Here is a 24,562-nt window from a genome sequence, read left to right on the forward strand (position 1 = left end):
TCCCAACACACAGGACGCAGCACGCAAACTGGCCTGAACATCGCCCCCTTCAAAAGCCTTCCTGACCTTAAGCCCCCCGCCCCCACCCCCGGGTCTGGCCTCTGCTCCCTTTATAAAACTCCTGAGGGCAGAAGTGAGAGGTCCAGATAAAGAGACAAAGGGCATAGCTCTGCCACCAGACTGCTCAGCTCGGCGTTCCTGCTTCCAGGATGCTGGACTTGGACTAGGGACCTCTGTGCTTCTGTGAGCCAGCTTCAGGTCTGTCCCGTTCCCTCCCCACGCTCGCCCCAGCCGCCCCTGCCCCGCCCTGCAGCTCTCTGCGTGGCTCCTGCTCAGGTCTCAGCTCTGGAGTCCTCCGAGGACTTTCCTGACCCTTGTAACTCGAGTGAACCCCCCTTGCCACCCTAACGTCTGTTAGTTTCTTCATAATGCGCTCCTCTACCCAACATTCCAGCATTTGGGGATTTACTGCTGTCACCACACTGAATGAGGAATATGCGGCCACTATTTGTGAAATGAATCTCACAGTCTGTGATTTAAATGTCATTATGTCCATTTTTCAGATCCAGAAGCTGAGGCTCAGAGATGAAGTCGATACTCAGGTTCTCCCAGCTACTAAACAGTGGGCCTAGGGGTGCACTCAGGCCAGCCCACCTCCTACAAGGCCTCCGAGGCCAGGAGACAGACCAAGGGTTCCTGTTTTCTGAACACGCATCTGAAGACAGACCAGGCGCAGGAGTGTCTAAGGAAGTGTCTGAGAAGTCACTGGCACAGCAGCCCCCCGACTCCACAACAGGGACTCAAGGGGTGGAGGAGGGAGAATGGAGGGCGCCCACTTAAAAACTGCAGGGGCGTGTTTCATAGCCAAGTCCAACCCAAAGGCTCCCCCAGGTCTGTCTGGAGCCGACCCAGGAGTTCAGAGGGGCCGCCTCGCCCAGAACGGCCACCGTTGGCACTTGCTGTGTGCCAGGCCCTTCCTGCGCTCCCAGCAGTCACGCTGTGGTCGTCCCCGTTTTCTAGGTGAGGAAGCTGGGACTTTACCGCTGCGGGTGGAGACACCCGGGGTTCGAGCCCAGGTCCCTGCTCCCTCCCGTGCCTGCTCAGGCGACCATGACACGGTCAGTAGGGTGCCTTCCTGCTGCCCAGGAAAGGCGCACCCCATACCCTAGTGAAACCGCTTGGGCCCCACACTCCACGGCCCACGGGAAGGGACGTGACGGGGGACAGAGTCCTGTGGAGATGGAACGAGCACGTGGCATGAAAAGACACAGATGACAGGTGCGAAACAGAGGCTTTAATCAGAACGGCGATGAAGGCGCTAGGGGCTGGGGCCTGCGGGGGGCGGGGGCGCACGGGCGGGAGGAGCCGGGACAGAGGCGGGCACTGAGCCACGCCTCGAAAACTATTTCTGTGACTCTTGTTCCAGCCTCTGCCCAGGCCATCGACCCAGATCCGAGAATTAAGCCCCTGAACTGTGCTTCTCAGTGCTCCTCCTTCCCAAGGGTACGTGGACTCAGATATGAGGAGGGAACGGCGGAGAAGGGCAGGCCTGGGCTTGGGCAGGGGAGAGTCTGCTAGAGCCAGGCCTGGGAGCAGCCCTGGAAGAAAACTCTGGAACGGCATGCTGCCCCCAGCATTCCCTAACTCCCCGGGTGGGCCTGCCCAGCCCAGCCCCTGCCCACCCTCAGAACCAAAGTCCAGGCTTGGGGGGCCATCTCTACCGCACCCTGGAGGGCCAAAGGGCAAATCTGGAGAGGTGGAAGGACAAGTGGGCTTTCTGGAGTCCTCCTGCAGCCTGCTCACCCACCACCCAGAGGGGCAGACAAAGCGAGGCCAAGGGCCTCGCAGAGCGAGGAGCAGCAAGGAGGGGACAGGATGTACTGAAGGAATCCGGGTTCTCTCCAATCGTGATGGCCCCACGGCCGTCTCCGAGTCTCTGCCACCCCCTCCCAGCCAGAAAGAGCTTTGGAAAGGCAGGCCCCACTCAATCGGCCCTGAGCAAGCCCTGCGGGGGAGCGGGGGCGGGGGTGGCTTCCAGGAGCCCAGCACCTATCCAAGGGGTGGCATCCAGAGGCTACTCTCCAGGAGGGGGACAGATGTGGCTATGGCAGGACACCCGGCAAAGCCAAGGGCCAGGAAACAGAAAAGCCAGGATGAGACACTGGACACAGGACCCCACAGACCCAGAGGCAGCCATGAAGGTCACTGGCCAGAAAGGCCAATGCCTCCCCCTGCCTTGCCCCAGCCCAGGCTGGCTACCAGCCTCAGCCTCCGGCCCTCAGGACCCCCAGACACCCACCCAAACATGGCTTAGGAAACTGACTCATGGAGAGCGACCGCTCCAACCCCAAGAAAGGCAACGGGACGTGGGAAGGGGAAGCGATGGGAACAGCAGATACCTCCCTGGCCCCGCCGTGCCACGGAACAGCCGGGTCTTGAACGGGACTGGCCAGAGCGGGGAGAGGAAGGCCAGGAGCAGGGGTGCGGCCCAGACGGCCTGTCCCTGCCCACCCCTCCTCGCCCGTGCACCACAGGGGAAGGCAGGAAACTGGCCGCGCTTTGGTCACTTCCCCCAACTTGGATCCTTCAGCCTTAATGCCCTGAGCCTTCCTCAACCCCACACTCGCAGCCCACCCCAGTAAACAGCCTCTCATCAAACAGAAAGAACAGAGGGAGGGGGCGGGAGGGGGCCATGGCCGGGGGCGGGACGGGCAGACACAGGAACAGCAGGCAGCCTGGATGGCTCTGGCTGCTCTGCCCTCCTAGCACGAGGTGACAGGATGGATGGGCAGCAGGCTCCCGAACTTGAAGTGCTGGATCACAGGGAACTTCTCCAGGCACTGTGAGGAAGGAGGGGGAAGAGCGGAGAGGTGAGGGCGGCACTGGACCCCTGGACAACTCCAGAGGCTCAGACCAGGGCGATTCTAAAAGGCGGCCGTCCGGGGCCGAGGAAGTGGCTTCCTACCTGTCCTTGACCACTCCTCCCATCCAAAGACCTTCCCACTCCACAGCAACCAGACCCACCGAATGAAGAGTGAGGAGGAGAGCGAAAAGGAGAGCAAGAGAAGGCAGCCCAGCCCCACAAAGCAGAAGCCAGACAGAGGCAGCCAAGTGACATCACTTGGCCCAGACAGGGAGCTGGGCCCAGGAGCAAAAAGAACCCTCCAGATCATTGAGGACCTCCTAGCCCAGGTCCCAGTGCTGAACAAGAGGTGTGGGGACACTGGGACACAAGCCTGAGAAGGGTCCAAGGCCCATTTTCCCCAATTTTCAGTTCTTTGGACTGAAAAAGGCATCTTGGCACTTCCGAGTAAGACTGTAAGAACCAGCTGACAGCGCCGTTCGGGGCAATTCCCAGTGGCCCTGTTCATGGGGCAGAGAACGAGAGCCCCGAGCGGGGGGACGGCCCTGCTCCCCAACCCAGCCTACCAGGGCCTCAGCCCTAGAGCTCGGGCAGAGGGGAGATGGAGAGATCGAAGCTGGCCCGGTCCACAGGCAGCAAGACCCCAGGCCCACACCCCTCTGCCCTCTGCCCTCTGGCGGGGGACTGCTTCAGCACCACGCAGGACCAGGAAGAGGAGGGGACCCCAGCTCCCAGTGCCAGCCCCGCTGTGCCTCCCACATAGGCCCTGGTCACCATCTAGCTCTCGTGGGCAACAGCCCTGGGCATTGGAAGATGTGCCTCCCCTCACTCCTCTGGCCCTAGAAATGACCAGAATGTGCTGGGCACCTCCCGGCTGGGACAAAACAAGACATGGCCTCCTGTGAGAGTCCTATCCTGTGACTATGGCCTCAACCTCCAACTTAGAGGGACAAAGGCGTGCCCTGACTGGCCCAGGTCCCCTCATCCCAACAGCCGGCTGCAGAAACGAGGTCATCGGGGTACGGGGACCTCAAGGACGGAAGGGAGGCTGGGAGGCGAGCAGGGAAAGGGAAGTCTTTGTGCGGTGGAAGGACGGGGAGCCAAGCTCAGTGTGGGAGTAGAGCTCTAGGCCACATCCAGGCTCCCCAGCCCGGGGCAGAGAAAGTGGGGAGCAGGCAGCTGGGGGTGGTCGGGGTGGGGGAGGGAGGAGCAACAGCAGTTCTAGGCCAGAGGCAAAGGCTGAAGTGACTGCCATTGCGCTTATGTCATGGAGGAAGTAGTGGGAGTTTTTAAGGGGGGGGCAGGGCCCTGGAATTCCAGAAAGGGTCAAAGGTCAACCTGCTCCTTGCTCTCATTCACAGAGAAGCTGCAAAGGCACGAGGCTTAGGGGGAGGGGCAGGGGCAGAAGTTCTCTCCACTCTGCCCCTGGGCCGCAGAACGGGCAAGGGGCTGGGCTAAGGCCAGAGGCTGTTTGGGGCAAAGAAAGTCCGATGCTCCAGGGCGACAGCAGAGACAGTGGATGGGAGCCTCGGGTCAGGCCTTTCTCCCAGCTAACTGCCCCGGGTCTCACCTGTGCTCCAGGCGGAGCAACACTTCAGCCTGTCCCACAGGCCGGGAGGCCTGTCCAGACCTGGACTCACTGGACTCAACAGGGAGAGGCAGCTCTCCCGCCCTGAGGTGGCCTTTCTGAAGGGGGCATCGGCACAGCGCCAGCCCTCAGGAAAGACAGGCCCCCAGCCCACCGGGACCCTGAAAGCATTTGCTTCCTCAGCTCAGAAAAGTCAGGACAGGCAGCTTGGAGATGCAGACAGCTGGTCCCAAATCCTGAGGCCAGGCCAGGTCAGGCTTCTGTGACAGCTCAGGGCACAAAGCCCCCTTCAGCAACCAACTCTGGCTGGCAGCCCTGGCCTTGCTAACCCGCTTCTGGACTTTGAGACTGGTGGGCTTCACCCCACAGACTGAGAACTCATCTGAAAAATCAAGTCCTTCCCTCGGACCTGTGGCAGGGAGCACGTGATCCCAGGGGCTCCCAGATACCAAAGGCTAAAAGCCAGCTGCTAGCGTACGGACCACTGCAGAGACTCGGTGTTCCTGAACTAAAGTCGCTGCGTTCCAGTGCTGTCCTACAAAAAAGTCTTGTCGCCACACAGCCCCTGGCAAGGCTGCAAGCGCGCAGGGCGGCTGCGCACCCAGCGCTGGAATTTCCCGTTTTCGGGAAGGGCGCTTTGTTATCTGCGCGTGCTCCCCTCTACCCGCGTCCTGAGCTGCAGGCGGCTTTCAGTCACTGTCCTCCTTGTGTGCCGCGTTCACAGAGACGCTGACAACTGTTGCACCAAGGACTGTTTTGTCCTTGCTGCACTGTAGCCATCGTGAATGTTAATTCGCTCCTCCTTCACTCTGCCAACCCAGTTCTTTTGCCTCCGGAAAGAGCAAGCAGGGAAGGGTGGCTCGGTCTCCCTTAGGAGCCCAGGTCAAAATAAGTTTAGCCACTCAAGTAAGAGCCTGCAAGAAGGACAGCATTTAAGACCTGAAGCAGGAAAGGCACCAGAGTCCTGCCCATGACTCGCAGGGGTGGGGGTGGGAGGCTGGAGGGGACCTGCGTCCCTGCCTTACTGTACACAGCCCCCAGCAGTGGGGAGGGCTCAGCAAGGTGACAAGAGTTCCCCATCAGCACCCACGGTGGGACTGGGGAGGCGGAGCGGGGGAGCGGGGGGGCGGGCGGGGGCGTCAGGAACAACAGGACACCCAGAGGGTGGTGACCCGGCCAGAGCAGAGAGGGCTGGCTGCTGCCTGAGCCCGTGCAGCCCCAGCGAAGCTCCCCTCAGATTAGAGAGGTATGTGGGCTGGAACCTAAACACAGGATGTGAAGTCCAGAGGAAGGGGATGGAGGCCGGAGGGGGAAGGGGCGGAAGGGAAGGAGAGGGCCAGGTCTGGTCAGTCCCAGCGCCATTAACCCCTTCAGGGCCATGCAGAACGAGCCAGGCCAACAGGAAGCATGTGTACTACCGAACCGCGCCAACACGCTAAGCCCTCTCCTCCACGCTCCCGTCTCTGCCAACGGGGCTGGAGCGAGCTCTGGGTATAACGCAGCAGGCCCGGAGGACATCCCCCCCATGGGAGAGTGAGGGCCAAGGGTCAAGGCACCACAGACGACATCTGAGACCCCCGCCTGAGGCGAGAAGAGGGGCCTTTGGGGACCCACTGTTCCAGGTGAGGGATTTCATACTCAGGCCCTTCCCCGGCCACGGCCGAGCAGTTTCAGAATTGGTCTGCCCAGATGCGGAGGGAGCGAGTGGAAAGGACAGGGGAGAAACAGAATGTCTTCTCCCCACTTGCCAAAGAAAAGCCACCTCGATGGCTGGGAGAGAACAGAGTGTCGAGGAGGACAAGGAGGACGAGGACGAGCACAGAGGGCAGGAGACCGGCAGGAGACCCTTGGGAGCCTGGCAGCCGCCTCCCAGCAGGGGGCGCTCTGGAAGCTGACCTCTCTGCCCTTCTGACTTGAGCGGGGAGGACCACCTGAAGCAGTCCTTAAACGCCAGCTCCCACCTGCCCAGCGATCAGACACAAAAGTTTGAAAAGCACCACTTTGGATGATGCCTCCAAGGAATAAAACCCTTTCCCAAGCATGTCTTCATACTTGCGTCCCCAAGGCGACAGGACTGGGAGGGACCTTCAGCCGGCTGACAAGGGGGAAGGGAGACTCCTCCTCCCCCCACTAGGGCAGGGCCTCGCCTCACTCGCGGTGCAGAGAGGGCCTCAGTCCAGTGCTTTCCTGACAGTCAGGCCACGGATGGAGATTCCGAGGCCTCCAGTGTCAGAGGGGCTGGCCCCAGAATCAGAGCAAAACAGTGGAGTGGGAGTGGGGAGCAGCAGCCCCAGGACCGAGCGCGCCCGCCGACCCCCACTCACCTCTGCCTTATACATGCGGATGAGACCCTGGTTCACCTTGGACCAGGAAGGGACAGCGCTGATGTTCCACAGCTGATTGGAGTGCTCTGCAAAGGGGCCCGTCTTCATCTGGAAAAAGAGAGGCCACGAGCTGGCGAGGTGCCACTGGAAGCCCCGCCCCTGCTCCCCTGCAGCAAAGTCAAGCGATCAAACACATACACACATGCACGCACACACGCACACACGCACACGTGCACACGCATGCACGCGTGCGCACGTACAGGGACTGGGGCGCACACGTGCACAGAGGCACACGTCAGTGCCAGAGACGGGGCCCCTCTTGGCCTGCAAGACCCAGTAGGAAAACAGCAGCCTCACAGTCACCCTGTTTCTTCAACAGCCAAAAAAAGGGGCGCCTAATTCCTACCACCCGCCGAATCCAGCAGCCTCAGAAAAATACAAAATCCACCCGAGCCCCTGCTGTGGCTCCCACGAACTCCCCAGAGCCACGGGGTACCTGCTAGCACGGGGACCCCCTCGGTAAACGGCAGCAGCAGCCTGGACCCCGACCCTCCCCAGCCCAGACCCACACAGGTGGGCTCTGCCACAGGGCGCTTGGTCTGCACCTGCCACCAGCGAAGCAGAAAGAGTCGAGGGAGGGGTCGGTTTGGAGAAGGGCCGAGGTGGGTGAGACCAACCCCAGGGACCAACTGCAGGCGGGAGATGCGGGAGGAAGGTCTGTTTCGTGACCTGGTCAGGAAGTGTGAGAGGGACGGGATGGCAACTACAGCAGCAAGGGACAGGCGGGAGCAAGGACGGCTCCATTCCCGGTCCCTTCCTTCCCGGGAAGGAAGAAATTGTGCAGTGAGCCCAGCGGAGCTTCCATCATGTGAGAAACCACGGCTCGGAGGCGGGCAAGTTGGTGTGGCCGAGCGTGGCCCTCGGACGACACAGGCCAGCACGTCTGTTTTTATGAACGAGCAGTGCCCGGTCCCTCTCAACCATGCCCCTCTCCCCAGCTGACAAACACGGTTCAGCACCCTGAGCCCCAGGCTTCAGAAGAAAGAGTCTGAAAAGCAAAGAGGCTCAGCTGGCAAGGAAGCAGAGACTTGGACCCTGCGTGTGTGGAAGGTTCCAGAAGAGGCTGTGCGTAGAGACAGGGCTGAGGGAAAGCTATTCCAGGGAGAAAGGAGGGGTCCAAAGCTCCTTCTATGTAATGGGCATCACAAGAATAAAGGCCCAGGAGCACACCACCATCACACGACAACCGTCACCACCGTCACCCCACCCCCACTGCCAGCCCCTCGGCTGTGATCTGCTCCCACAGGCCACTCCACTTCTCCCGTGAGGGCACGTTCCACAAAACCACCATTTTACCCCGTCGTCTCCCTCCTTGGCCCAAGTCCCCCCAACCCAGTCTCAGCCCCCAGGTTCGGTAACAACAGCCCCTTCTTCCAGCAGTCAGGCCCTAGCCCAAGGCACCAGATGACAAAAGCCACCCTAGTGTCCGCAGGGGTTTTCCTGGGTCGGTCCCTTCACCCAGAATCTTTCCCCTCTTCTACCCAAGGCGCCCAGGCCTGGCTTTCACAGAGCTTTGTTCCACTGTCCCACTCAAGCAGGCTCCACCCACCCTCTACCCACCCCGCCCCCAGGCTCTCTGCCCCCTGGGCCAGTCTCTAGCCCTCTCTTGCACACTTCCAGGCCCTGAGCTCAGGGATCACGGGAGCTGTGTGGCCGGTTTCGCTCTGGTCAGAGCCTAGAAGTAAACCACCCAGGAAGCAGCCTGCTGGCTCCATCCCGCAGCAGCAGCTCCAAGGGACTGGGCAGCAAGGCGGGCAGATGGACACTGGGAAACCAGAGGCTCTGCTTCCTAGTGGATGACCAGCCTCATCCACTAAGGGCACGGGAGAGGGGCCCCAAGAGGTCTTTCTGGCCTACTGGCAGGGCCAGGGGGAGTCCCTGTCCCCCACCCATGGAAAAGCCAGAGATGCTGTTTGTTTGCAGGGGCTGCCCTACTCCCTCGGCCAGGCCTATCGTGTCCCAAGGTCTCACTAAGTCCTTCGGAAGGAGACTTTGCAACTCTAGGAGAGGAAAACAGATGAGGGAGAAAAAGGAATGGGGGCGAGAAGACAAAAAAAATTAGCTCATTCTAGCCACAAAGGGAGAAGAAAAAGAGCGAGAACAAGCAAGCAAGCTGCAGGCCCGCAGTGACCCCAGGGGAATCGTGTGAGTCAGAGCAGCCATATTGAGCAGGAAATTACTCACAGACGCTGCGTTCCTGCCTCTCCACTCCCAAGAGAATCGGCCTTTTGTAAATGGTTCCTCTGTCAGTAACTGAGGGGGGATGGGGCACGGGAGGTGGGGGGAGGCTCTGCACAGCGCCTTCCTGTCAGCTCCTTCCCTTCCAGCTGAAATCTGATCCCTCCCTTCCCAAAACTCCAAATTTAGAAGCCAGATTGAAACTGAAATTCTTTTCCTGCCTGCCCTGGGCTCTTAAAGGCGCCAGGGCTGTATTTCCTGAGGCTGCAGAAACCCTGTGAGATGAAGTCCCTTCTTCCGGGATGCCCAGGGCTACCAGGACAGGTCCCAGGCCGGTCCCCCAGCCCCTAAAGAGCTAGGGAGAAGCCTGGTTCCATTGCCAACTTCTTGTTTTGTCTAATCTCCCAGTTCCAACAGCCCCAGGGATCCCCGGGTCCGCAGTGGGGATCCCTTCCATACCAAAGCACACAGAACTCCACGCCGGCCTCCCGGTGTCTGTGTCCCCAGTGTCAAGCCATGGGCCTCCCTTTGTCAGGGTGTGCCAGGCCAGGCCACTTGCTCACCAACTAGGAGATGCAAATTCTAGCCTGAGGTGGAAGGGGACAGAGCTGGGGGTAGGCCATACACGAGCTCTGGAGATCTAGAATAACGTGTGCTGCGATCAGCAGCCAGGCCAAGTGGGCAAAAAGGGGCCCTCACTAGTCACCTCAGCTCTGGGGCACGCACCTGCCAGCGTCCAAGTGTTGACCACCATACCCAAGCACCGAGACCTCAAGTGGAAACCAGGCCCTGCCGAGATGGTGTTGAACTAGGGCCTGCCACCTCTCCCCAATTAAATGTTACTAAAACCCTCTCCAAGTTCAATGTGCCTTTAGCGCCACCTAGCGGCCACTGCAGAATTTTTCTTTAGCAGAGGAACTGGGTCCCAAACTTTGGGAAAGCTTTTGGGTTTTTCCACCAGCATAAGCAACCAAACAAACAAAAACACAAAATTTTAAGCCGGAGTCAATTCCCATATTTCCCGAGGCTTCGCCTGGCTTTCCTCCTTGTTAGTTACTGACAGGGACGAGAGGACTAGCCCACCACCAGGGGGAGCCAAAACAGCTTAGCTTTTTACTCGCAAGTGAGCAAAGCCACAGCTCAGCATAGAATGTGCACCCCTTTCCCCCACCCTCCTCCTCCAACTCCTCCAGGGGTCTCCCAGGGCTCGGAAGACCCTGGCATTCCACTCCGGAGAGCAGCATGTGACTGGCTTTCTTGGCAGCGAGCCAGGCTGCACGAGTCCTCCTGACCTTGGGCCAGCTCCACTGCTGAAGGCAGCAGATCTCTAGGTGTGAAGGGGTGGCCACCCAGCAGTCAGTCCCGGGTCTGTTTGCTGACTTGGAAAAACGTGTCGTTCCCCTCTGGCCTCTGGAGTTTGGAGGAAGCCTGAGCTGAATGCTGACCAGGAGGAGCCTGGCGCTGCAGCTGCTGAACCGGCTTTCACCCCTTTGCAGGGGGCGCTGCAGCAGGCTCTGCAGCCCAGACGGCAGCCCCCCCAGGCAGGGGTCCACGGGTGTGCCAGGGACAGCGCTGGGGCCAGGAGACATGTGTGCGGGCCTCAGGAAAGAGAACGGGGACAAGAGCCTCTCCAGACAGCAGAGCCAGAGCAGCCAAGGAAGTCTGGTGGATGGGCACGCAGCAGGGCGGACGAAAGAGGCCCTGAGAGCGATGGGTCCCTAACACTCATGTGTAGCCACCTGAGAAGTGTGTTTAAATACAGGTTCCTGGCTCTTGTGCCCCAAGACTCTGATTCAGAAAGCTGGGGTATGGCCCAGGCATGTGCATTTTGACAAGGTCCCCAGGCAGGGTCCCCTGGAAGAGTAGTCCAAGACCCACCCTCAGTGGGACAACAAGGCCACTTAAACGAGCCATAGGATGGGCTGGGGACCCGGGCCTGCTTGTCGTCACCTCCGCACTTCCCGGCCCACGTCCTCACACACTGAGATGTGTCCCTTCAACAGAGATCCGCCCTGCTGTCCACTCCCAAGTCTCTCCAATTCCTACAGCGGTTTCGTCCTATGTGACCACACGCATAGCTCCACAGACCTCGTGGGCCCCACCTGCAAGATGCTGACAGCCACCCACCCTTCAGACCTGCTGCATCCGTCACCAAGCCTAGCTAGTGAACAAGTCAGTCCCTCAGCTCAAGTAGAAACTCCCGACCCCTGGTTTGGGGAAGGAGATCCTGGACGGCCAGAAGTTGACTTAACCTCTCAGGGGAAGAGCGGGGCCTCCTTTTCAACAGCCTGCCTTCTGGGGCCAACCCTGCCATCTTTAGGCAGCAGCCCTGGCTTTTCTGTCCAAAGCCACCGGCCTCGGTTCACTTCAGCCTGCAGCTGCTGTGCACTTCTCCCTCACCCCCTCTGCTCACCTCAGTTATAAACAGGATGCATTCCAGAAACATGTAGTCCTTGTGGTTCTCGTTCACGGCCTTCTCATCGACGAAGTGTCTGGGCTCCAGATACGGGTGATCTGGGAAAGACAGAGAGCGCCGGGGTTCAGAACCAGGCGCTCGTGCCACCGGGGCACCTCGGCCCACACAGTGCACACCCACCCCTGGGCCGCAGTCCTGCCCACATGCCGTGAACACTGGACCTCGAAGGAGCAATAAACGGCCTTGCACGTGTGTGTAATGTAGTGTAATAAGCTCTGGCTCTGCTTCTTTCTAGCCATGTGACTCGGTCGCCTCATCTGTGCAGTGGGAATAAGGACAGTACCTCCCTAGCAGGGCTGCTGAGTGCCACCTGGCGATCACGAGCACAGAAGAGTACTCAGCATGCTGCCTGCACAGGTGTGAGTTCAGGGTGGCTGATCTTATGCTGACAAAGACCTTCCGAGGGTCACTGCGAAGGTAACGTACCTGGGAGCGCTTAGGGCAGTGCCTGAACCACACTCACCAAACGGTCATTTGTTAGTATTATTTTGTAGGCAGGTAATCAATCCCATGTCAAAAAAGGAGTTACCGCCGCACCCTCAGGCATTCGTCCTGCCCATGGGAAGTGGGGGAACCACCAGAGCAGGCCAAAACAAGCAGCCCACTGCCCAGCACTTGGTGGCAGCTCCCTGATGGGCTCCATGCACACGGCTCAGTAATGATGGCGGAGGAGTTGGTCGCCGAGTCAAAAGAGCCCCCAATTTTTAACATAAAACCCCGCAGCTGCTGCCAGGAGCTGGGGCACACTTCACACCAGGCCATGTGCGCCCGGCAAGGGCCCTTGCTCCAGCCCATGTCACCTTCCATTATCTCAGCAGAGCTCTGCCTCCACCGCCCCCCGCTGGCCACGCTGGTGCACAGCAGAAGGTCGGCAACAGGCGGCCTCCATCAATGGCCAGCCTAATGCCTGCTTCACAAGTTGTCACTGTCTGGGCAGGAGGAGGGCCTCGGGAAGGGACACAAAACACGCTCTGGAGGGTGGGGGGGTACACAGCCCCCTTCGGTACCTATCAGCTGTGAACTGCCCCATATGAAGGGCAGAAACTGGAAGTCATCCAGGCCCCACACGCCCTGGCTGCCTGCCGGCTCCATCCTGTATGTTTTCTGGAGCTTCCGCATCACCTCAAGGTACCTGCACAGGAGGGTGGGGAAGAGAGGGGAGGAAAGAAAGAAGAAATCAGGCTCGACCCTTCGGCCGCCGGGAGCACAAGGAGGCTGGAGACCACCACTCAGAGCGGACTGGCCTGCTTCAGCGAAAACCTACGCGCGCCAGCTCTGATCAGCTGGCACTCTCAGAATAACGTAGCTTGATTTTTTTCTTCCACACTCAGCCTTCTTTTGGCTCAGGAAAGGGGTAAAACACCACGTGGGAAAGGGGGTTCGTGCCACCAACTCCTGACGACATGAGACCCGTGGCAGGAGCCTCAGCTTCCTAACTCCAGCTCTGCCCATCGGAAAGTCGGTAGAAGTTGAAGCAGCTCGTCTCCTACGGCCTTTCAGGGTCAAGCTCCGCTGTTGTCACTGGGCGGCTGCATCCGAGTCACCGTGAAGCTCCAGCGCAGGCGTCACTGGAGCGGGGCGTGGAACGGGCACTGTCAGCGCTCTCTGGTGACCAAAACGCCCGTGCTGCCAGGGAGGTGGTTTGGGCAGCGAGGTGACCGCCTGGGTTCACCTGGCTGTGTGACCTCAGTGGACAGCTCTCGGTTTTCTGTGCCTCACTTTCCTCATCCATAAAATGGAAAAGACGGCTGCTACTTCCTGGGGCTGTTGTGAGAATTACCGGCCTGCGCTGCTTAATGACGGGGGTACGTCCTGAGAAACGTGTCGCTAGGCGAGTTCGTCATCGTGCGACCATCACGGAGTGCACTCGCACACACCTACGTGCCGCAGCCCAATGAACGTGTTGTGTGTCAGGCACTTAGCACGTGCCTCCACGTGGTGAACACCATGGGAGCCATGACTGTCACCGTGTAACATTTCCTTCCCCTGTTTTCACTTGAATTTGAACCTGTTGGAAGAAGTGAGTCTGGACATCCCATCCACAGCCAGAGCCTGATTAGGACAGGACCAGAGAACCGACGGCCACTCGGGAGAACTCTCCAGCACGCCGTCCCCAGTCTGACAGTGACAGGGAACGAGACCCCCTCGCTCCTCCTCTCACGGGCAGCCACCCTCCTGCCCTCCTCGCACTCACCGGTTAAACACCGTGAAGACAATGGCTATTTGGTCGTCCACCCGGAGCACCCCAATCTTGCAGAGACAACAGAGGAAAGCAGCAAAGGCTGCTTCGTGTCCTGGGGAGTAAAAATAGCCGAGGTTGAGTCTTCCAGAAGGAGTGGGATTGTTCTTGGTCTCGCTAGTGTCCGAATCACTGATAACTGCCCCTCTAAGAAGGGAAACCAACATGGAGACAATGAGGCCTCTTCCCTATCTAGAAAGATCTAGGCCCTTTTAAGAACTAACAGTACAAGAATTCTAATCCTAAAAGGCCTATAGCCATGCCACCCTGAACAAGCCCGATCCCGTCTGATCTCAGAAGCTAAGCAGGGTTGGGCCTGGTTAGTACTTGGATGGGAGACCACCTAGGAAGACCAGGTGCTGCAGCACTAAAAAATAAAAAATAAAAGATTGTAAACTGACAAGGTCCCTGCAATCTGAGGTCAACCAAGGGTTGCCTCGCCTAAAAAATAAAAAAAAAAATAACCCTAACAGGCCTAGGCTGTTGACTTCTTAAACGGGCACTTACACTTTATTTTGCAGGTCTGACTGGCTCACCGAGTTCACCCTATTTATTGAGCACCTACTAAGTCAGGCACTAAGGAGACAGTCCCTGCCTTGTTTTATAGTTACGACAGACACTAAATATTCAATCACCTGTATGATTCTAGCTCTAAAGGAGAAGGTAGGGTGATAATTGCAGGGTATCACAGAGGAAGGGTGACATAAGGATTCGAGGTTTCCCTAAGGGAGTAATATTCATGTGAAAGATGAATAAGAATTGGCAAGGTGTGGGAAAAGCAAAAAGAGCATTCTAGCCAGAAGAAACAGCATGTGCGAAGGCCCTGAGGCAAGGAAAAATTTTTGATATGTTTCAAGAACTCTTAGAAGGCCAGTATGGCTAAAGCAGAGAGCAAGGGAGAGGTAAGATGAGGCTGCAGATCAGACAGGCCTTAACAGCCACAGTAAAAAGCTCAGGCTGTGTCCTAAGAACAATGGGGAGCCCCTGAAGGCTTTAAGCAGGTCACATTCTAAGCACGGCCCCATTGCAGGGTCAAAAGGCACGCCCCTTTCCTTTCCCACTTATGTCAGATAGGCATGGTCAACACTACAGAAACCACTGGACTCTGGTTTCCATGTCACAGAAAACGCAGTTGGAGGGAGGAGAAGAGAGAATGTTTCAATGACTTCCTGTCCTATTTCTGCAGAATGAAGGCCCTTGCAAGGGCCTGGAAACTTGCGAACTGCTACTGTCACCTGCACAGTTTCTGACCATGACCAGCCAGAGCCGAGCCACCATCATCCAGGGGCAACCATCACTCTTGCACACCTGAGAGCACCTAGAGTGCAAGAAGAATCCACTCCCCCCGCAGACCTGGCCACTCTCCCCTCCCGTGTCTTTCTCTGTCAGTCTTAGTGAAAGCTTTACCCCTGAAAGTCTCAAAATTCTTGATAAACCCGTTCCCCAGCAACAGAAGGAGCCGACACAAAACTTTCCCAGGACCCAAGTCCGAAGGCGCCCTTCTCCAGGCCTGCCTCTGTAACCTGGGCTCCTCGTGAGGATTCCAAGCCCCAAACCCCAAGCAAGGGGAGGGCCCGAGAGAATGGAGCGCTTGCATTTGCCTGCATCAGGGTAGAAAAGAAAGGAAACGCAGGTCTGCCGAAGCAGGGAGCCTGCTGGGCCACTGACCACGGTCCCATGCCCCCTGTTGGGTGTGCGCATGCTCCCTCTCCTGGAGAACTCGAGAACACAGGGAATGTGGCTGAGAGCAAGGGCCGTAGGGAGAGGGTGGCCACCGTGCTGCCAGAGGCTACGGGCTCTTTCGTCTCTCAAGGCTTCTGTAAGTGCTGCCCTGAGGTGCAGTAAGCGCTCAGTAAATCACCGTCTTGGTGATGATGATGAGCTCACAGAGAGACCATCTTTACAAAGAACAGGCATCAGCTCTGCGCACACAGGAGCATGCGTGTGGCATCAGCTCCCCCTGGTGGACCGAGCCAGGGCCGCAGGAGCAGCACCGGGCCTGGCACCCAGGAGCGCTGCACCCCAGCTGACCCGGACAGGCTGCCTACTCAGGGATCCCCCAGACAACCGGAGCAAAAAGGAAGCAGCCCAAGAAGAGAAGGCAGTGAAGCCAAATAAGTGCCAGGAACGGCAGGTACCTGTGCCATAGTCGATGCGCGTGGAGTTCCCCACTGACTCCTTTAGGTAAACAGCCACCTCAGGCACAGCAGCTGCCAGATGGGTGGGGACCACTGTGGCCACCAAATTTTCTGCTTCCTGATAACAAAAGAGACACAAAGTGGTGGCAGCAGATTAGGCAGCATCCAGGTAGGCAAGTGCCCAGGCTCCCACGCCGGGCGGCCTGGCTCCCAGCTCTGACCGGCCGCAGAAGGAAGACGAGGGAGAGCATTTCTTCCTACACGACAGAGACTGCGCTGGGGTGGCTTTTCATCTGCTCACTCTTCCTCCAGGTGACAAGGTTCTGGCGGCAAGACCGCAGGGATCTGAAAGGAAGCCACTCCATCTCCCATCTGGTCTCGTCGACATGCCCATGGGTGTCATACTTTCAGAAATGGAGTTTGTGCCACGTGTCCACCAAAAGACATACACAAGGACTTCACAGCAGCATTACTTATAGTAGCCAAACGTGGAAACCACCCACAAATCAAATGCCCAACAGTAGAATGGATCGATTGTGGTACGGTCACACTTTGAAACACCATGTAATAGTGAAAAAGAGCCACTGTTATGCACGACCACGTGGCCGAATCACGCAGACACAGCACTGAGCAAAAGAAGCCAGACATTCATATGAAGTCCAAATACAGGCAAAATCTATGGCACAGAAATCAGGAGCAGTGGGGGGATTTCAATTAGGAGGGGTCACGAGGGCCGTGCTGGAATTTCTATAGACTGATATTGGTGGCGAGCGCAAGGGTAAAAACATGTTATGCTGTACAGTTTTAAGTTATAACTCGATAAAAATCTTAAAAACAAAAAACAAAAAACAATTCCGTGTGCCATCTCAGAGTCCAAAGGCAGCCGGGACCACTCCTAGGACAGAAAAGTATTTTGCTGGGTCCTTAGGACACCCCTCTGCTCCACGGGCCAGAGAAGTTGAGACCCAAGTTTCTCTAAGTTCAGTCTGGCATGAGACTCTCCAGGAGACCTGCTGAAAACCTGGATTCCTGGGCCCTACTCCAGACCTGCAGACTCTGCTTTTCTAAGCATGGGGCTGCGATCCTGCATTTGTTTCTTTGTTTGCTTTGAACGGGTATCACCTTCATGTGATTCAAAAATGATCACATTACAAGAGATGCATTGAGAAGTTCCACTCCACCCCGTTTCATCCACCCTCCTCTTCTCTGCCCTCGAAAGGAAACCATCGCTTTCTTCACCTTTTGTGTATCCTTCCACAAGGATGTGTCTCTGTCACTGCAAACTGAGCAATACGAACATCTTTTTATTTCTTCCTCTTTCTTACCCAAAGGCAGCTTGCCACGTGCATCACAGGCCTGGCTGCTCTTAACCTGACAGTGACTTGCGGTCGCTCCCTGAGCTCCCTTGCCAGACTCCTAAACTCCTTTACAGCTGCACAGCGCTCCAGGGGTGGACGTACTAGTTTATTTAACTGATCTCCTGCAGAGAGACACTCGGGATATTTCAATGTGTTGTTAATACAAACGATGACCTACTAAACACCCTGCGCAGAGGACTACACACCCACGTAGTGATTCCCAGAGACGGCTAGGGCGGAGAATAAACACGCTTGTACTCTGGTAAATCAAACTGCCATTTTAACAAACTCCCAGCGACTCCGATATGCCTGAACGCTGCCCCCAGCCCAGCCCCGAAGCCTGTCTGCGGCCGTCTCACCTCGTCGAGTTTGGCATACCAGGTCCTGTAGGCCTTGTTCCCGAATCGAGAGGGCTGGTCCACTGGAGGAGTCTCATCGATCCACCTGTCCAGCGTGTTGAGAAGAGCGACCAGTTTCTCAATGGCCTGTGGAGGCAAAACAGAGGGGGCCAAGCCACGATGACCAGTGGTCCTATGCTAGAGCCACAGAGGGAGGTCCCAACCGCTGCTGAGCCGTGACCGCAAGGCATGACGCTCGCGGGCACCCTCCTTGCCTCTCCCTTTCTTCCTGACCATCCTGAACACGGACAGGGGGCCGGGGAGGAGAGCTTTACAGAAAGACACTGGCGCTAAGCCGACGGATGGGTGTGGCGTCGGCACCCCAGTCCTCCAGCCGGCCTATATAAGGGGGGGCTGCTGGACGAGCACGAACTGCGGCCCTGGCCTTCTTCCACAGACTTGACTGGCTGGGTCTTCTGTTTGGTACACAATACCTACTCAAATGACCAGTAATCCTGCTGCCCAGAAATAAATTCTATTAACATTTTAACACACTCTTCTATTCTGTCTTCATGTGGCGTTTTGCATTGCTGATCGTGGTGAGAAGTTTGAAGGCGGATGGACCTGGATCCAAATTCCAGCTAAAGCACCATTAGCTGCCGCCAAGACCTTGAGCAAGTACCTTTAACTCCCTGAGCCTGTTTCTTCATCTCAGAAACAGGCACGATGATAAACACTCTCTAAGGCTGTCACAAGGACTTCTTGGCAACCGAGAAGGCTGCCCAGAGCAGCGTCCTGCATAAGGCGAAGTGATAGTTATCACGTACAGACTCTAAATGTGGGTCACAGGGCACACGCTGCTTTGTAGTTGATTTCCTCGTGAACTTCATTCCACATCGACATGGAAACATAATTTTATGATAGCCTCTAATAGGCGAATAATATTCCGTTGTACCAGTGTACTACAATTTATTTACTGAATCCCTATCTATCAAATGTTTGGGCTGTTTCCAATTATTCACGACCACAAACGCCATGATAAAGCACCCGGCAACTCACCCTCTGTGAAAATGCTGGATCAGAGGCATGAGCATGGGGAAGGCTTTGGAGGGCCGCCTGCGTTCGCGAGCCCACCCCCCAACCCACAGCAGGCAGGGACTAAGAGTGCAATCGGTGTCACAGGCCAGGCCAGCATCGGCACACAAATATTCAGTGAGGAAGTCAGGTGAGGCTGTCTGTCCAAATCACGGGTCTGTGAGGACGTGGCTGACAGAAATGGGCCAAACGAGGGGCAACGAAGGGCTCGCGGGGCGCACGATGCAGAGAACGCTGTGAGTCAGGCCGCCCTTGGAGGGAGGGACCCTGCCATGAGGCGGATGGTGCCTGCATCTGCTGGGCACAAATGGCATGAGGGGACGTCTCCAGGAGCTCCTGGCACTGGCAGGAACCAGCAGGACAGTGCCCACAGGAAAAGCTACAACAAGGAGACCCATCAGGTCTGCCGTGGAGACCGCAGCGACGCGACCCCAGAGCTGTGTGCATACTGGGGAGGGAAGGCGGGCGTGAGCCGGCGAGACACGTGCCAGCCAGTGCCCCTGGCTGCACGCTCCAGGGGGCACAAATCACATCCCCGTCCATGTAAATAGTGCCTCCGGTCATTGTGCAACATGACAGCGGCCCTCCCTCACCTCCCCTTTCCCTATGCTTGAGGTCTAGGAAGATGGGAAAAAGACCCCTGTAAGAAGAGAATGCTCCCCCTGTACCCGGCTGAGTCAGAGGGCCAGGGTGACACAAAGCTACCTTGCCGAAATGTGACAGAAAAGTGCGGACAGAGCCTGGCTTTGTGAAGAATCAGGTCACCAGGAACACAGATGAGGACACAGCAAACCTGACCCCGTGCAGCACCTGGGACTTAGGAGGGAATGGCACAATAATCCAGGCTCCAGGAAGCACCAGCAAGGCCCACTGCAGAGACCTCAGCCTGGTGAGGCCCTGAGCAGGATAAAGACGGTGCCCCAGGCCGGTGGCAGCCAAGCCCTAGCTGCTAGCTCAGCTGGGCCAATAAACAGTTCAAAGGCTCCTAGCTCCTTTTTCTGGAGAGGGTTTAAGGGGGCTGCCTCTATTGTTTGGCTAGTTGGGGGAGAGGGTTCAAGGGGAGGGCACTGTGGCCTAGAACCCCCCAGGAAGAACGCAGAATACTTTGAAGCAACACCGCTCCCGAGGCCAATGCTTCTTTTCTAGATTTCATGGACAAGTATTTTACCTAACGATTTCTTCGTTTTGCCCTCATTTTAAAAATCAAACAGAGCAACAATAAAAAATAAGCCTCCTGTCTACCATCACCGTTATTTTGCAAAAGTCCAAAATTTTAACCCCCAGAGAACAGGACAGACGTAATCTCAAAAGGAGTGGCCTCTAAACATGGGCCTAGATAAGCTCACCCCGTCACCCTCATTGGTTCCCTCTGCTGTGGGCAGCCTGGAGATCGCCACCCGAGGCCACTCTGCCCTCACCCCGCTACAGCCCCGCACTGGGAGGCAGGAAAGAGGAGAAACAGGAGACCCAGGCGGAAAGAGGGCCCCCACCTGGGGGCCGAGGCTACGCCCCATGACCGTGCCTCCTGCTGCCCCTGCCAGCTGTGGGCAGAGACTGGGAGACCCCTGGAGACCGAGCTAGTCACCTCTGTCCACCAAGTGAGGGGCAGCCCATTGCCCCGGCGCCGGGATGAGCCTCAGCTCAGGAAGAACCCCAACTGAAGCAACAACATTACTGGAAATTTCAACTGCAAATTAATTAATAACGATAACATGATCTAGCATGTTGCCAGGCACTGTGCAAAAAACGCCCTACTTGTGAGATCTCGGCAAATCCTCCCAGGGGCCACGAGTAGGTCTGTGGCTCTTCCCACTCTGTAGATGAGGACATCGACGGTCAGAGGGAACAAGGCCACTCAGCTCAGAAGTGAGAGGTTATCGAAACCAGATTAGCCTCACTCCAGAACCCAAACTATTAACCATGTTGCAGTCCTGGCAAAGGGGCAGCCCCTGGGCTAAGACAACACCTGGCTGCTGTGGACAGCGCCCATAAAAGGCTCAGGGGCAATTAAGGGATGTGAGAGGGGCTGGCAGCCCAGGACCCGCTGGGGTAATTAACCTGTGCCCCTTTAATTAGCCTTCCGCACCACACTCCCCAGCCCGCTGAGCACAGCTGAGCCTCCCCTGCCAGACTCAAGGGGGAGCCCTCTCTTCCCCCAGCCATCTGCACTCACAGCCAAAGTCCCAGAGCACTGGTGGGACCAAGAGGAACCCGGGAAGACATTGGTGTGCCAGCTCCAAGAGAAGTTGTCAATCCCACGCATAGGCCTGGCTCCCCATAAGTGACAGACCAGGACCCTGGCCATCCAGCAACCAGCTAGGGCGCAGGAATATGAAGGCTATTAGGGGAATGTGAGCCTCAGAGAAGGCGGAGAGGCTGGGCCTTACCCAACAGGCTGGCTGGGGCTGTGGCTCAAGAATCGCCTCAGGCCCGTATGTCTGAGATGAAAAGCTCAAGGTGGTTCCGGGCTTACTGGGGCAGGAACCCAAGAGGGCGCTGGAGGCCTGGGACCCAGCCCTGGAAGACGGGACTCAGCCCTGGAAGACGGCAGCCAGCAGAGCAAACAGCTCGCAAGCCCACAGCTTCCCATGGGTATCAGCGCCCCCACAGCTCTTGCCCTCCCTCCACAAACAAGCCTGTCTCTGAAACACAGCCAGAGAGCACCCCCACCCCACCCCGGCAGTGTGTGCCCTTCGACTCAGCGTTTCCTCTGCTGGGAATGAATCTTTAGGAAATAACACCCACAGATCTAGGTGCAGAGGCATTCGGAGCAGCAGTGTTTAGGGAAACAACCTAAAAGTCTACAGTTGCGGGGGGCGGGGGGCAGGTGGGTGTTAAACAGCTGAGGCGCATTTCCACTGCAGGAGGGGGGATTGCTCACGGGCAGGCCTGGGCGACACTTCCCGAACGGCTAACAGGGCTGCCCCAGGAGTCAGCAATGAGGGGGAACGTGGGGAGAGGCAGCTTTTTCGTTAATGTTATACACGTTTCTATCAGCAATCTCTTCAGTTAGCACATTTACTTCCTTTGTGATCTTTTTCAATTAAAAAAGTTACATAAACATACCAGTTAGCAAAAATGCAAACTATGAAACAGCATATTTACCTTGATCTCACGTTAACAACTATGCATAGAAATATAGACACCAAAATGTCAGCGACACACATGTCTGGGTGATCTTGTTTTCAGCACTGGCCCTGCTGTGGGCAGGGACACACAGTGACTCCGTGGAGCTATTCTGGGACGGGCCCTGCCTACCTCAGAGACTTTGTACTCGAAGGTCAGCTTCTTCCCCTTCACACCTTCGTTGAGGGTGAGGATGAATCCGATGTAGTCGGCGTATGCCTACCAAAGAGAGGGAGGGGCAGGACGAGGAGAGGGCTGTCAGACCCCCCAACTCTGTACTCCCCAGCCGGTTCCCAGCTCCAACCAGTTACCAAACCGCTCCAAGCTGCCCTTGGCTCCCAACCCAGTAGCAGGAGCACTAGAAGAGTAATGCTGACTGCCCCAGCCCTGCCCTCCACCCAAAAGCCCTGGCAAGCCAACGACGCCCGGGCCTCCACCCAATTCACTGCATGCACGTGATCGCTGCTGTCACGTGCATGCAGTGACGTGGCAACCCCACGAGCGAGATACCATCACTGTCCCCATTCTACATACATGAAGGAACCAAGGCTTCACAAGAAGTGACTTGTGCAAGGTCTCCTAAGACCAAGATCTCATTAGAGGCGGAGTAGGACCCAGCCAGCCAAACTGTAAAGCAGAGTGGCCCAGTACTTGACCATTCATTGTACTATGCCACCAGGAGTCCAAGGAAGCCACCAAGGTCCCTCCCCTGGTAACATGTCTCCCCCACTAAACAGGCCAGGCTGTCTGCCTACAATGCAGATGGCCTGCTCCCCAGAGAAGGGAGCGTTTTCTGCCCACGGTCAGGCCTCTCAGCATGCCCGCGCCCGCCCCCGGCTCCCAGCTGGGCGCCCTGTACCCTGCTGGGCCGCAGGCTGTACCCAGCACAAGGATGAAAGATCACCGAGGTGCAGGCCGCTGGAGAGGGACAGTTCCTGGGAATCCGCGACTTCTGTTCCAACTTGTTTCTTCCTCATCCATCAGCCCCTTGCCTTCCTCCTATTCAAGCCCTGAGGACGCCCCGGGCATCCCAGCAAGGCGAGATGAGCCCTGACAAGCAAGCACGCGGTATCTGGAAGGGAGCGTGGCCCGCAGCAGGATCCTCCTGCCAGTCTACACGATGGCCGCAGGGAGAAATGAGGAGTCACACGGCAGACCCAGTGGATCACCAGCAGCAACTCTCCCAGCCCAGGCCAAGTCTGAGCCCTCGTCCTGACTCTGGCCAGGGTCCACAATCACCCCTGCGAAGTACGCTGGGATGCAAGGAGGAAACGACAAGGGGCAGTGTCACTATCCACAGTCCCTGCTCCCACATGGGTCCAGGTCTCTCAGTGACTAAAACTCAGGACAGCCTTATGAACACGACTGTGCAAGGTCTCCACTGATGCTGTCGTCATCATCATCATCATCCTCCTCATCAACACTAACAGCAATAAAAATCACACCTGCTGCTCAGGAAAGCTCACTATATGCCTGGCGCTGGACCACGTGCTTTTGGGGCTTTAAATCACATAAGCCTCCAAACAACCCCACTTTACAGTAGAGGAAACTGAGGCTCAGCCAGGTTAATACTCGGCCTAAGTCACAAGAAGAGGAAAATGGCAGCCCTGGGCCTTGAGCCCTGACCTCTGACCCCAAGCCCATGCTCTTGGCCACGGCACTGTGCTGCCTAGTCAAACACTGTGGGCCGCAGCACAGAGTCACTTGTCCGGTCACAACGAATCCATACGTTTCACGGAAGAGCTTCCGAGTGAGTGAAAGCCTCTCTCGGGCGTCGTTCAGCATGCACACCAGAAGGAAAAGCGACAAACGCGTTTCCGGAAGCGCTGTTGCCTAGAGCAGGGCTGGTAAACTTTACCTGCCAAGGGCCAGACAGTGAATATTTTAGGCTCCCCGGCCCATACAGCCTGGTTAACAAATTCTCAACTCTGCCCTCGTAGCGTGGAAACAGCCATGAACAAGAGATAAACCAATGAGCGTGGCTGTGTTCCAATAAAGCCGTATTTACAGAAGCAGGAAGACAACCAGACCACGCTGGCAGGCAGTAATTTGCTGACCTGTAGCCTAGCCCAACATCGGCACACAGACTCCTAAAAGAGAATCTGCCAAGCGTGCCAGGACCCCAGGAGCCTGCCCTTCCCTACAAGTGACACTCCCTACCCCAGCTGACCAGACCCAGTGTAGGCACCTGGCTGGAGCTGGACCCAAGGCCTTCTCTGGGAATTTGAAATTAGCATTGTTTTTCTTAGGCCCAGTCTTTCCACGGCCTGACCACGGCCCAGGAAGCAGAAGCTGTTATCTTCTGCCCACCACATGGACTGAGCAGCACAGAAAGGCGGTCTGCCCCACAGTGCTCTAGGTCCCAGTTCGCAGGTATTTTTAGGCTCAGCCACTTCCCCGGCTTAGGTTCTCACGTAATAACCTCCTCTCCCTTTGATACACTGGCTCCCTGACTTGCTGTTACTTGTAACCGAGGATCAAAGTGATCTCTTCTATCATTTAGGACACTCGTGTTCAACAAATACAACACTCAAGCGATGGTGTAAGAGAACCAAGAGCAGAACTCTCCAGGGCTGCCCTGGGCACAGCGTCTGAGTGCTGCCCCTGACAGGGATGGACAGTCATCTCTGTCCCCTCCCTCCCTAGCTCCTAATAGCTCTGGCTCCAGGAGCAAGAGGGTCAGGGGCTCACAGCCTCAGTCATGCCTCTAGAGAACCACTGTCTTTGAAAAAGCTCGGGTTTCTCATCCCAGTGCTGACCCTACAGTGCAGACACCACT

The 24,562-nt window shown here is 57.1% G+C and overlaps 1 protein-coding gene and 1 pseudogene across 1 annotated transcript; one reads left to right on the forward strand and one right to left on the reverse strand.

Moving 5' to 3' along the window:
• Positions 1–1,272: 1,272 nt before the first annotated feature.
• On the reverse strand, positions 1,273–24,486 carry PTPA (protein phosphatase 2 phosphatase activator). The gene is made up of 9 exons (XM_023532955.1): positions 24,475–24,486; positions 21,916–22,002; positions 17,584–17,709; positions 15,867–15,984; positions 13,684–13,783; positions 12,497–12,621; positions 11,427–11,527; positions 6,776–6,883; positions 1,273–2,840 (listed from the first exon to the last, which is right to left on the reverse strand). Exons 1-9 carry the CDS (start codon positions 24,484–24,486, stop codon positions 2,763–2,765), a joined length of 855 nt encoding a protein of 284 aa, XP_023388723.1. The 3' UTR covers positions 1,273–2,762.
• On the forward strand, positions 13,978–14,096 carry LOC111742490 (annotated as a pseudogene).
• Positions 24,487–24,562: the final 76 nt, after the last annotated feature.

The sequence above is a fragment of the Pteropus vampyrus genome, unplaced genomic scaffold (assembly GCF_000151845.1).
Source record: "Pteropus vampyrus isolate Shadow unplaced genomic scaffold, Pvam_2.0 Scaffold95, whole genome shotgun sequence".
Classification (NCBI taxonomy): Eukaryota; Metazoa; Chordata; class Mammalia; order Chiroptera; family Pteropodidae; genus Pteropus; species Pteropus vampyrus.